Source organism: Stegostoma tigrinum, chromosome 2 (assembly GCF_030684315.1).
Source record: "Stegostoma tigrinum isolate sSteTig4 chromosome 2, sSteTig4.hap1, whole genome shotgun sequence".
In the NCBI taxonomy this organism is placed as follows: Eukaryota; Metazoa; Chordata; class Chondrichthyes; order Orectolobiformes; family Stegostomatidae; genus Stegostoma; species Stegostoma tigrinum.
In genome coordinates, this window is record NC_081355.1 from 128,065,470 (window position 1) to 128,078,787 (window position 13,318).

Sequence of the window (13,318 nt, forward strand, 5' to 3'; positions counted from 1 at the left end):
AAACTGAACACCGGTTCCTGACACCTAAACCATATGGTCATTAGCTCAACTGCAAACTGCAACTTTGGCCAAAGAAAAGCAAACCCTGGAATCTGAAATTTAAGGAAAAGTGCTGGATATCCTCAGATCTGGCAGCATCCTCAGAGAGAAGCAGAGTTAAAGTTCCAGGTCAGTGGTGGAAGGCCACCAATTGGAATTATGAACAGCTTCCTTCTGCAGACATTCAACCCATCATGCTGAGTACTTCCAGATTTTTAAAATACACTTCACAGCTTGGGTTACTATCCTTTTCCTTGCCAGGTACTTATGGCATGTTCACTAACATTCTTTAGCATGGAATCAGGGCGCTAGCATACTATTCAGAACTTCCAGTCAAACTTCTAAAAAAAGAGTCCAGTTTAAGGAAAAAAAAAATCTTTCAGGCAATGACAGCTTCACGAGCAACACCAGCATTTGTTAGAGTCAGAGATATAGAGCACGGAAACAGACCCTTCAGTCCAAATCATCCATGCTGATCAGATTTCCTATTTAAATCTAGTCCAGTTTGCCATATCCCTCCAAACACTTCCTATCCGTATACACATCCAGATGCCTTTCGAATGTTGTAATTGTATCAACCTCCACTACTTCCTCTGGAAATTCATTCCGCATCTATACACCACCATCTGTGAAAAGGTTGCTCCTCAGGTCCCTTTTAAATCTTTCCCCTCTCACTTTAAACCTACGCCCCTCAGATTATAGAATCCCTACAGTGTGGAAACAGACCCTCCGACCCAACAAGTCCATACTGACCCATCCCCCTATAGCCAACCTAAGCTCCACATCCCTGAACACTATGGGCAATTTAGTGTGGCCAATCCACCTAGACTGATGCTGTAGAATACCCCTAACTAAGCAAACAATTCCAGTGGTTTGTAGTGCTTCCTAATTTTCTTTCAAAGACACTAGGCTACATTCAAGTGTGAATACAAGACAACTACTTCTACCAGACAGATCTTCCAGGACACACTTTACTGCTTGCATAATAGTCGCAAAAATACAGTTTACTTGCCTCTGACCAAACATCAATGTACTTTTGGTTTCAGCTTCATTGTAAGATGAGGGAGAGCAGCAAATAACTATTGTAGTTCTGCAGTTGCCACCCAGTGAATCCTGTAAAATTCTGGTCATTTTGCTGTCACGGTATGGTACATATGTCTGCAAACAATTTTTAAAAGCATACATTATCTAAAAACTTATTTAAATTTTCCACATTAGCCAGTTCTTTAACTTACATTCATATAGCACTGAAAACATCCTGTAGGGCTTCACAGGGTGAGAAGCAATAGTTAACTAGGGGAGTAAACTCATTAGTGGAATGAATAGTAGGAAGAAAAAGTGGCAGCACAGGGATGCAAAGCTGCACAAGGCAGGGCAAAGCTGTACACGCATTTGTAGGTAAGGATTTTAAAATTTGATGCACAGGTCATAGCCAGCAAGCAGCACACATTAGCATAAGCAGCATCGAACAAGTGGAATTGTGTGCAATTCAGGCTGCATATACACTGGTGCAGAATTAAATTTTGGAAGGAAGATTATAAACAATGCATTTGCTCAGCAATTTCAAGTTGCTGATAACTCAGGACAATGAATGGAGAGATTATTAAAAATTAAAAGCATCACTAAAGACATCTTGCACCAAACAGTTTAATACGTTGTCAATTCTTAAGTATTTTGCAATTGTTTTGGCAATTAAAATTTCAGATTGGTGGGTTAATTCTATGATGCCTTTAAAAATCTTTAATCTGTTAAGATTTACCACAAACATTTCAGGTTTAATACTCACACTTGATTCTGCCAGAGAAGCAATTACATTCCCCAGTGCTGACAAAGACCTGTTGATATTCTTAGCTTCATCCAGTACAGCCCCTTCTGCTCCAGTTTTACTGACCTTAATGGGTTTTGTTTTTAAAAAAGAAACATGCAATATGTTATAACATTAGTCCAATTGCCTTTTGAAAGGCTAGTTTCCTATTCCTTTCATATTACTTTCTGCCACAAAAATGTTTTATTTTACAGAAATACTCTATTTCTGCATTATACGATTCTTACCGGGCACTAACTGTCAGAGTAAATCACATTCATAGCCCATTCCTCAAGCCAGACAAACAGATGCAAGTTAAAGATACTTGACTTAATGCTTTTTTTTTGGGGGGGGGGGGGGGGGGTGCGGCGCAACTTTTGCACTTTATTTCCCCTGACCAAGACACTGCTGACACAGCAATCATTTATAACCCACCCTTAACTGCTCTGAGAAGTTCCGTTAACCTTCCCAAGTGCTGCAGTTCAATGCAGTAACTTTTTTTTCTATGTTTTTATTATTTAATACAACCAAGTGGTTTACTTAGCCATTCACGGCGAAGAGGCCCTGTGGGACTGGATTCACAAACTGTCCTGACCAGTAAAGTTCTTCTCTAAAGGATACAGTGACACAGCTAGAGTTCTCAAAAGCAACCCAAAGGCGGTGTTAATTTTTTTGTTTAAGCTCAGTTTTTTTTAAACTTTCTTGATTTTAGCTGAATTTTAATATTCAAACCATAATGTTGGGGTTTAACCTTGAACTTAAATTTCGGTCAGAGTTCAGAAATGTTGCAATAACCATTTCACATATCTACAATGAGAAACATGTTTAAACATGCCAGCATTTCCTTCTGAATGGCAATTACATCAATAAATCAAATTTCAAACAAGACTGACAAACACCACTTTAGTATATTTGTAGAACAGTGCCAAGAACAGTATAATGATGGAAACTCACTGCCATAAACTTGGGCAACAGAAAAGATCATCCTGCTGCCTAGTTCGGTATAATTTTTACTTACGGCACAACAATGAATTAACTATCTTGTCATGTTATACTTTTGTGTCAAACAATATATTATGTGGATTAAATAAAAATCCCAAAGAAACGCAGATGCTGTAAATCAACAATAAATACAGAAGTTGCTGGAAAAGTTCAAGCAGGTCTGCCAGCATCTGTGAAGAAAAATCAAGAGTTAACACATAGGGTTCGGTGACCCTTTCTCATTACCAATCCCATTTCAAGCCACATATCTTGTCTATTTCAAACACTCCCTTGTTTTTAAGGAAAGAAATATTCTTTAGATAAGTGCATCACTACAAGCCAACATTTATTGTTTACATCAACCTACCCTTAATTGACAGTGGAGAGTGCTTTTCTTGAAGCAAATGAGTGGCTTGCTAGGCCATTGAGACAGCAGTTAAGAATCACTGGATTTCTGGAGTTACATAAATGCTGACGAGTAAAAACTGAAGATTTTATTCACCAAAGAACATAGTGAATATGTGCAAATCCAGATTCACAACTGAGATGTGAACAACACAATTTCATAATGTCCTTTTTCAATTCATCATTCAGTTAAATTTCCAAGTCTCATTTTCAAATTGAGACAAACATCTTTTACTTGACGGCTACTGCTTTGTTGCCAGTCAGATGCTTGGGATTCTCAAAAGCACGTGGTCTTCAACGGGATTAGCAACAAAGATTATCATCAGTACCTAAAGTTTTTTTTAAGTAACACTTTATTCAGTAAAACAAGAGCTGAACCAGTCAAAAATATTCTCAAAATAGCACAGAAGTGTTTAGATTTTTGACTAAAACTGTAATGTGCAACTGTCCTTCAATATCCACAACAAGACAACTTTTCACATTTGGGGGTTACTTTCAACAGAAGGATGCCAAGTCTTTAAGAAAACAATTATGCTTAGATCAAGCATATTTTTCATTCAATTGATCTGGAAATCAAACCTATTTCAAAGTGACTGTTGGATGAATGCTTAAGATATAGTATTGTAAAAGATCATTACAACATACCTTTTCACTACCTGCCAAGTCAACCAGATAAAGTTTGCCACTTAGTTTCTGCTCTGTTGCTGTGTTTTCTTGTTTGACATTAATGAGGAAGATACTGTGGCTACGTGAACTGTGTTCATTCATATCTGAAACAGACAGAGACTATGATTAAAACTTTGCATTTTGTTCAGCCTCTAAACGAAACCGAGATATTATAGCTTTGTATTTGAGAAAGAAACGCTCAGATGTACAGCTCAGAAACAGACCCTTCGGTCCTACTCATTCATACCAAACAAATGCCCTAAATTAATCTAGTCCAACTTGGCCCATATCCCTCTGAACCCTTCCTATTCATGGATCTAGATGACTTTTAAATATTGCAACTGTACCAGCTGCCTCCACCAATTCTTATGGCAGTTCATTCCATACCACCTGCTGCAAGAAGAGGTTGCTCCTTAGGCTCCTTTTAAACCCTTCCCCTCATCATGAACCTATCCCCTCTAGCTTTTGACTCCCCACATCCCCACCCCCAACACCAGGGAAAAGAACTAGCTATTCACCATATCCATGCCCCTCATGATTTTATAAGCCTCTTAAAAGGTCATCCCTCAGCCTCAGATGATCCAGCGAAAATAGCCCCAGCCTATATAGCCTCTCTTGAGAGCTCAAACCCTTCAAGTTTCACAATCTCTTTCAAGTTTCACAATCTCTTTCAAGTTTCACAATCTCTTTCAAGTTTCACAATCTCTTTCAAGTTTCACAATCTCTTTCAAGTTTCACAATCTCTTTCAAGTTTCACAATCTCTTTCAAGTTTCACAATCTCTTTCAAGTTTCACAATCTCTTTCAAGTTTCACAATCTCTTTCAAGTTTCACAATCTCTTTCAAGTTTCACAATCTCTTTCAAGTTTCACAATCTCTTTCAAGTTTCACAATCTCTTTCAAGTTTCACAATCTCTTTCAAGTTTCACAATCTCTTTCAAGTTTCACAATCTCTTTCAAGTTTCACAATCTCTTTCAAGTTTCACAATCTCTTTCAAGTTTCACAATCTCTTTCAAGTTTCACAATCTCTTTCAAGTTTCACAATCTCTTTCAAGTTTCACAATCTCTTTCAAGTTTCACAATCTCTTTCAAGTTTCACAATCTCTTTCAAGTTTCACAATCTCTTTCAAGTTTCACAATCTCTTTCAAGTTTCACAATCTCTTTCAAGTTTCACAATCTCTTTCAAGTTTCACAATCTCTTTCAAGTTTCACAATCTCTTTCAAGTTTCACAATCTCTTTCAAGTTTCACAATCTCTTTCAAGTTTCACAATCTCTTTCAAGTTTCACAATCTCTTTCAAGTTTCACAATCTCTTTCAAGTTTCACAATCTCTTTCAAGTTTCACAATCTCTTTCAAGTTTCACAATCTCTTTCAAGTTTCACAATCTCTTTCAAGTTTCACAATCTCTTTCAAGTTTCACAATCTCTTTCAAGTTTCACAATCTCTTTCAAGTTTCACAATCTCTTTCAAGTTTCACAATCTCTTTCAAGTTTCACAATCTCTTTCAAGTTTCACAATCTCTTTCAAGTTTCACAATCTCTTTCAAGTTTCACAATCTCTTTCAAGTTTCACAATCTCTTTCAAGTTTCACAATCTCTTTCAAGTTTCACAATCTCTTTCAAGTTTCACAATCTCTTTCAAGTTTCACAATCTCTTTCAAGTTTCACAATCTCTTTCAAGTTTCACAATCTCTTTCAAGTTTCACAATCTCTTTCAAGTTTCACAATCTCTTTCAAGTTTCACAATCTCTTTCAAGTTTCACAATCTCTTTCAAGTTTCACAATCTCTTTCAAGTTTCACAATCTCTTTCAAGTTTCACAATCTCTTTCAAGTTTCACAATCTCTTTCAAGTTTCACAATCTCTTTCAAGTTTCACAATCTCTTTCAAGTTTCACAATCTCTTTCAAGTTTCACAATCTCTTTCAAGTTTCACAATCTCTTTCAAGTTTCACAATCTCTTTCAAGTTTCACAATCTCTTTCAAGTTTCACAATCTCTTTCAAGTTTCACAATCTCTTTCAAGTTTCACAATCTCTTTCAAGTTTCACAATCTCTTTCAAGTTTCACAATCTCTTTCAAGTTTCACAATCTCTTTCAAGTTTCACAATCTCTTTCAAGTTTCACAATCTCTTTCAAGTTTCACAATCTCTTTCAAGTTTCACAATCTCTTTCAAGTTTCACAATCTCTTTCAAGTTTCACAATCTCTTTCAAGTTTCACAATCTCTTTCAAGTTTCACAATCTCTTTCAAGTTTCACAATCTCTTTCAAGTTTCACAATCTCTTTCAAGTTTCACAATCTCTTTCAAGTTTCACAATCTCTTTCAAGTTTCACAATCTCTTTCAAGTTTCACAATCTCTTTCAAGTTTCACAATCTCTTTCAAGTTTCACAATCTCTTTCAAGTTTCACAATCTCTTTCAAGTTTCACAATCTCTTTCAAGTTTCACAATCTCTTTCAAGTTTCACAATCTCTTTCAAGTTTCACAATCTCTTTCAAGTTTCACAATCTCTTTCAAGTTTCACAATCTCTTTCAAGTTTCACAATCTCTTTCAAGTTTCACAATCTCTTTCAAGTTTCACAATCTCTTTCAAGTTTCACAATCTCTTTCAAGTTTCACAATCTCTTTCAAGTTTCACAATCTCTTTCAAGTTTCACAATCTCTTTCAAGTTTCACAATCTCTTTCAAGTTTCACAATCTCTTTCAAGTTTCACAATCTCTTTCAAGTTTCACAATCTCTTTCAAGTTTCACAATCTCTTTCAAGTTTCACAATCTCTTTCAAGTTTCACAATCTCTTTCCTACAACAGGGAGACCAGAATTGCACACAGTATTCCGAATAGGGGCATAACCAATGTCCTCCCAACTCATATACTCAATACACTGGCCAACAAAAGGAGTGTGTACCAAAGGCCTTCTTTCCTACTGTTTAGCTGCAACTCCACTTTCAATGACTAAGAGGCTGCACCCTAATGTCTCTTTGCTCAGCTAGATGTTTAGGACTTTACTTGTAAGTATATGATTCATGCCCTGATTTTCCCTACCAAAATATAGCACCTCACATTTATCCAAATTAAACTCCATTTGCCCATATGATCAAGGTCCCGTTGCATTGAGGTAACCTTCTTTGTTGTCCACTATACCACTAATTATGGCATCATCTGCAAACTTACTAACCATACCTCCTGTACATCCAAATCACTTCATCTATTTTTCAGAGCAGTTGCAAACTCAGTGGCTGAACATTTAAAGTATGGGCAAAGATTGCTCTCCCTTTGGCACATTGTCATGTGTTAAGTTTATTACCTTCAGATAATGCACAATACAAAAACCATTACAAAGTGGATTTGGGGGAAAGAGTGTATATTCTCTGCAGAGCAAGATGCAATTCTGAACAGCACAGAGCTTTTATTTACAAATCTGAGACATTTTTAATGTAGCCATAGAAGCATGCTGAAAACATCAGTCAGAAAAGTAGTGAACTAAATTTCCTGCAAGCATAAACAAAGAAATAAGTAGATTAGCAGTAAAGGTGAGGCTATAGAATTTAAGTATATCCAGAACGTAATGAGATGGTGATATAAAAGAAAAACTAAGTAGTGTTTAATTGAGTGTCACAATTAAAATAGACAAACTATTTCCAGATGCACTGATCAGCCATCAAAAGTCTGGAATTCTTTCAAAGTTCAGACTTCGTGTAGGCCCAAGAATTCTAATTCAATTCGTTACAACAGAAGGAAATTAGAAACAGGAGTAGGCCACACAATCTCTCAACATTGCTCTGCCAGGCAGTAAGATCATATCAATCTTCTAGCTCTTTGCAACGCTATCCCTGTGTCCTTCAACTTCCTGTGATCAAAAATCTCTTTCTATTACCCTCTAATACATTCAATTACTGAACACGCACCAATTCCAAAGAATTCCAAACCCAAGTGAAGAACTTTCTCATCTCAGTCCTAAATGATCAATTCCTTCCCCAGGAGATTAAAACCAACATTGGAGGAGAAAACGCCATCACCTGCAAGTTCCCCTCCAAGCCACTCACCATGCTGATCTGGAAATATAAATCACCAGTGTCACTGGGTCAAAATCCTGCAACTCCCTCTTTACTAGTGTTGGAGTGGATCTATACCAAACGAATTGCAGCAACAACAAGCAGCTCTCCACCATCTTCTCAAGGGCAACTGTGGATGAGCAATCAACATTGGTCCAGCAAGCATTGCTCACATCTCATGAGTGAATAGAAGAAAAACAAGGTTTAAGATTCTTCTTTCAATCAGCGAAACAGACTTCTTGCAACAACCTGTTAAACCCATACATCTGAGATAACAAGGTGTAGAGCTGGATGAACACAGCAGGCCAAGCAGCATCAGAAGAGCAGGAAAGTTGATGTTTCAGGTCTGGACCCTTCTTCAGAAAACCTATACATCTGCTGCCCTTATCCTTCTTAGTGGTTGAGGTTGTAGGTTTACAGAAAGTTTCCTCATGCATAAATCTCCATGAGCAAGCAGTGTGATTAGGAAGGCAAATGGAATGTCGGTCTTAGAACAAAGAAAATTACAGCACAGGAACAGGCCCTTCGGCCCTCCAAGCCTGCGCTGATCGAGATCCTCTGTCTAACCTGTCATCTATTTTCTAACGGTCTGTGTCCATTTGCTCCCTGCCCATCCATGTACCTGTCCAAATATATCTTAAAAGACACTAACGTGTCTGCGGCTACCACCTCCGCTGGCAACGCGTTCCAGGCACCCACCACCCTCTGTGTAAAGAACTTTCCACGCATATCTCCTTAAACTTTCCTCCTCTCACTTTGAACTCATGACCCCTAGTAATTGAGTCCCCCACTTTGGGGAAAAAGCTTTTTGCTATCCACCTTGTCTATACCCCTCATGATTTTGTAGACCTCAATCCAGGTCCCCCCTCAATCTCCGTCTTTCTAATGAAAATAATCCTAATCTACTCAACCTCTCCTCATAGCGAGCACCCTCCATACCAGGCAACATCCTTGTGAACCTCCTCTGCACCGTCTACAAAGCATCCACATCCTTTTGGTAATGTGGCAACCAGAACTGTACACAGTACTCCAAATGTGGCCGAACCAAAGTACTATACAACTGCAACACAACCTGTCAACTCTTGTACTCAATACCCCGCCCAATGAAGGAAAGCATGCCATATGCCTTCTTGACCACCCTACTGACCTGCATTGTCACCTTCAGGGAACAATGGACCTCAACACCCAGATCTCTCTGTTCATCAATTTTCCCCAGGACTTTTCCATTTACTGTATAGCTCGCCCTTGAATTTGATCTTCCAAAATGCATTACCTCGCATTTGCCCGGATTGAACTCCATCTGCCATTTATCTGCCCAACTCTCTGATCTATCTATATTCTGCTGTAATCTCTGACAGTCCCCTTCACTATCTGCTACTCCACCAATCTTCGTGTCATCTGCAAACTTGCTGATCAGACCACCTACACCTTCCTCCAAATCATTTACACATATGACAAACAACAGTGGTCCCAGCACAGATCCCTGTGGAACACCACTGGTCACAGGTCTCCAATTTGAGAAACATAGTAGCATGGAAGAGAAAGAGACAAGTAACTCTTGCTACAACTATTCAGTTAACTGATGATACCATGCCTGGAGCACAGTGTAGATCTCTAGTCTCCTAATTTAAGGGACTTTGCTGCATTGGACACAGTTCAGAGGCTCACCTGGTTCAGTCCTGGGAATGAAGGGATTGCCTTATGGGGAAAGGTGAAGTAATTGGGACTGCAATCATTGGAATGCGGAAGAATGAGCTGTGATTTATTGAAACTTACAATATTTCTTTTACATTGTTCTTGACAAGAATTTGATTGCTTGTCTGCCCAGCTTCGCAAGGTCAGTAAAACTGGATATAACATGCTCAGTTCCTTAAACTGAACCATTGATATGGATTGTAAAGAGGAACAAAAAGCTAATCTTTATGAAAACCTACCAGTTAAAACTAGCCAACCCAAAACTGACTTGTTTATCCCTATTCTACTTCCTGCATCTTAGACCATCCTTAGTCTAGGTTCAAGCAATCACCCTGTGCACACAAATCTTGCCATAATCTAACAGGATGCAGGCACCTTCTGTTTTGAAAATCTAACCATGCTACATCCACTGGTCCCATTACCTACACTGAAAGTTGTGTTAAACCCAACCTATTTCGCAAACACACCTATAATTCAGGTATGTGGCCTGAAGTCAATTTTTTTAAAAAATAAATGCAACCACTGATCCATCTACCATGCAAAGGCACTGTATTTTAATGGCAATTTACATTCCACACAAACTTATAACACAAGGCATGGCAGAAAAGTTGGTACTAGAATTAGTTCAATTAAAAGCCTAGAGACCAATAAAAGGCGTGCACTTCATTCTGTAAAGTCACCTAGTATGAATTAACGTAGGAATTGAAAATATTCGAAGATGCGGTTAGAAGATGGAAAAAAGGGGTTTAGAACAGATAGATATTTGATGACAAGCGCAAGCACAACAGGCCAAAGGATTTCTGTGTTATAACGTCTGACTTGATGGCAGTGCAGGAGAGGCCATTTGACCAATTGAGTTGTGCTGGTACTACCTGCACATTGTGGGTATACACGAATGGTTCCTATCTCTCTTGTCTGTACCCAATTCTATTTATCTAAGTATTCATCTTAAGTATTTTACTTGACATTTTCAACCATTACTTGTAGTAATATGCTTCATATACTGCTAATCTTTAAACTAGAACAAATTACTTCACTACTTCCTTAGATTTTTAGGGCTATGATTTGATGCCCATCCCTTTACAATGCACCAACCAAGGAAATAATCCTGCCACCTCAAAATAAAAACCAGGAAAGTTAGCATTTTAAAAATCTCGAAATCTATAGCTTTAAAAAGCTTGTTGCTCAAGTCAAATAGTCAACTTAATCAAAGACTGACTATAATATAGAGGGAGGTAATCTCCTTTGAATATATTATGCCTTAACATTGGTAGCTACCAATCAGCAATTTTAATAATTGATATTCAATAACAAATTAAAGATAGACTGGAGGGAAGCAAGGTTCTTACTACATCTTTCTAGATTTAGTTGAGCTATGCAAGTCAATCAAAAACAAGGATATCCTCACCTTGATTATTCCCACAAGACCAACAGATGTCTGGACGAAAATTTATAAAATAGAATTTCACAAGATTTGCAAATGTATTTTTAAAATTATTTTCCTAAATTAGTTCCATAAGCAGAGTTGAATCCATTTTTAAACAAGTTCAATCACAACGTATTCTTTGAACACTACACAGGATCACATTTAGTCTAAAGTGAGTTGGAGTGCAACCAATGATATCTACACTTACTTGTAACTGCTACATGTCGGTTAGACTTTCCTTCATCAATTGTATCCATGACTTCTTCAGGACTGCAAACAAAACGTTCAGTGCAGCCCTATACCAGAAAGGCAAAAATGAAGACCAAATTTATAAGCAAAATAGTTTCAGTACATACAAAGAACTGCAAAAGCTGAAAATCTGGAAAAAACAAAGTGCTGGAGAAATTCAAGTCTGGCAGCACCTGAAGAGAGAAAAACAACTAACATCAAGTCCAAGGACCCTGTGTCAATTTCTCCAGCACTGTGGGGTTTGGTTTCAACCTTGATATATTTTACTCACCTTCACATAAGGGACTCTATTTTTATCTTCATGGACAGAAAGATTGGTCTTGGACACTACAAACACAGAAACAATGTTTTATTTCATAATCCAATACTCCTTGTAATTCAGAGCCATGCACGAATACAATACTCAGCTGTATTATTGCAAATTGAGATTCCAATATTATTTTGTAATACTCAGCATTCCTTGCTTTGCTGAAAAATCATCTTTACACCTAAAAGCAGGAGGAATTATGATGTAATGAGATAAGTTTGGACTATGCATGAGTTTAGAGCACACAAATATAAAATTAGCAAAACTGAAATCAAGACAAGATTAGGACGATTTTTAAAAGTGTAGAAACTTTTGATAAATCTTTTCGCAATGTCCTTTTAATAAATTTGATCACAATAGACAATAGGTGCTGGAGTAGGCCATTCGGCCCTTCGAGCCAGCACCACCATTCATTATGATCATGGCTGATCATCCACAATCAGTATCCTGTTCCTGCCTTATCCCCATAACCCTTGATTCCACTATCTTTAAAGAGCTCTGTCTATCTCTTTCTTGAAAGCATCCAGAGAGTTGGCCTCCACTGCCTTCTGGGGCAGAGCATTCCATATATCCACAACTCTCTGGGTGAAGAAGTTTTTCCTCAACTCTGTTCTAAATGGCCTACCCCTTATTTTTAAACCGTGTCCTCTGGTCCTGGACTCACCATCAGTGGAAACATGCTTCCTGCCTCCACAGTGTCCAATCCCTTAATAATCTTATACGTCTCAATCAGATCCCCTCCCATCCTTCTAAACTCAAGCGTATACAAGCCCAGTCACTCCAATCTTTCAACATATAATAGTCCCGCCATTCCGGGACTTGACCTTGTGAACCTACGCTGCACTCCCTCAATAGCAAGAATGTCCTTCCTCAAATTGGGAGACCAAAACTGCACACAATACTCCAGGTACGGTCTCACCAGGGCCCTGTACAGCTGCAGAAGGACCTCTTTGCTCCTATACTCAATTCCTCTTATGAAGGCCAGCATGCTATTAGCTTTCTTCACTACCTGCTGTACCTGCATGCTTGCTTGCTTTCAGTGACTGATGTACAAGAACAACTAGGTCTTGTTGTGCTTCCCCTTTACCTAACTTGACTCCATTGAGATAGCAATCTGCCTTCCTGTTCTTGCCAAAGTGTATAACCACACATTTATCCACATTAAACTGCATCTGCCACGCATCCGTCCACTCACCTAGCCTGTCCCACCCTGTATTCTAATAACATCCTCCTCACATTTCACACTGCCACCCAACTTTGTGTCATCAGCAAATTTGCCTATAGTTCTGGGCGCCCTATTATAGGAAAGATGTGGATGCTTTGGAGAGGGTTCAGAGGAGGTTTACCAGGATGCTGCCTGGACTGGAGGGCTTATCTTATGAAGAGAGGTTGACTGAGCTCGGTCTCTTTTCATTGGAGAAAAGGAGGAGGAGAGGTGACCTAATTGAGGTATACAAGATAATGAGAGGCATGGATAGAGTTGATAGCCAGAGACTATTTCCCAGGGCAGAAATGGCTAGCACGAGGGGTCATAGTTTTAAGCTGGTTGGTGGAAAGTATAGAGGGGATGTCAGAGGCAGGTTCTTTACGCAGAGAGTTGTGAGAGCATGGAATGCGTTGCCAGCAGCAGTTGTGGAAGCAAGGTCATTGGGGTCATTTAAGAGACTGCTGGACATGCATATGGTCACAGAAA

General features: G+C 38.5%; 1 protein-coding gene across 4 annotated transcripts in view; it reads right to left on the bottom strand.

The window, feature by feature from the left end:
• Positions 1-13,318, bottom strand: part of LOC125464484 (kinesin-1 heavy chain) — a 117,227-nt gene that overhangs the window by 51,874 nt on the left and 52,035 nt on the right. For all 4 annotated transcript variants that reach the window (XM_048556863.2, XM_048556853.2, XM_048556844.2 and 1 more), the window contains exons 6-10: positions 11,590-11,645; positions 11,278-11,365; positions 3,875-3,999; positions 1,826-1,930; positions 1,052-1,197 (exon numbers count right to left, since the gene is read on the bottom strand). In XM_048556863.2, coding sequence (XP_048412820.1) covers positions 1,052-1,197; positions 1,826-1,930; positions 3,875-3,999; positions 11,278-11,365; positions 11,590-11,645 — 520 coding nt within the window. The remainder of the gene's footprint in view (positions 1-1,051; positions 1,198-1,825; positions 1,931-3,874; positions 4,000-11,277; positions 11,366-11,589; positions 11,646-13,318) is intronic.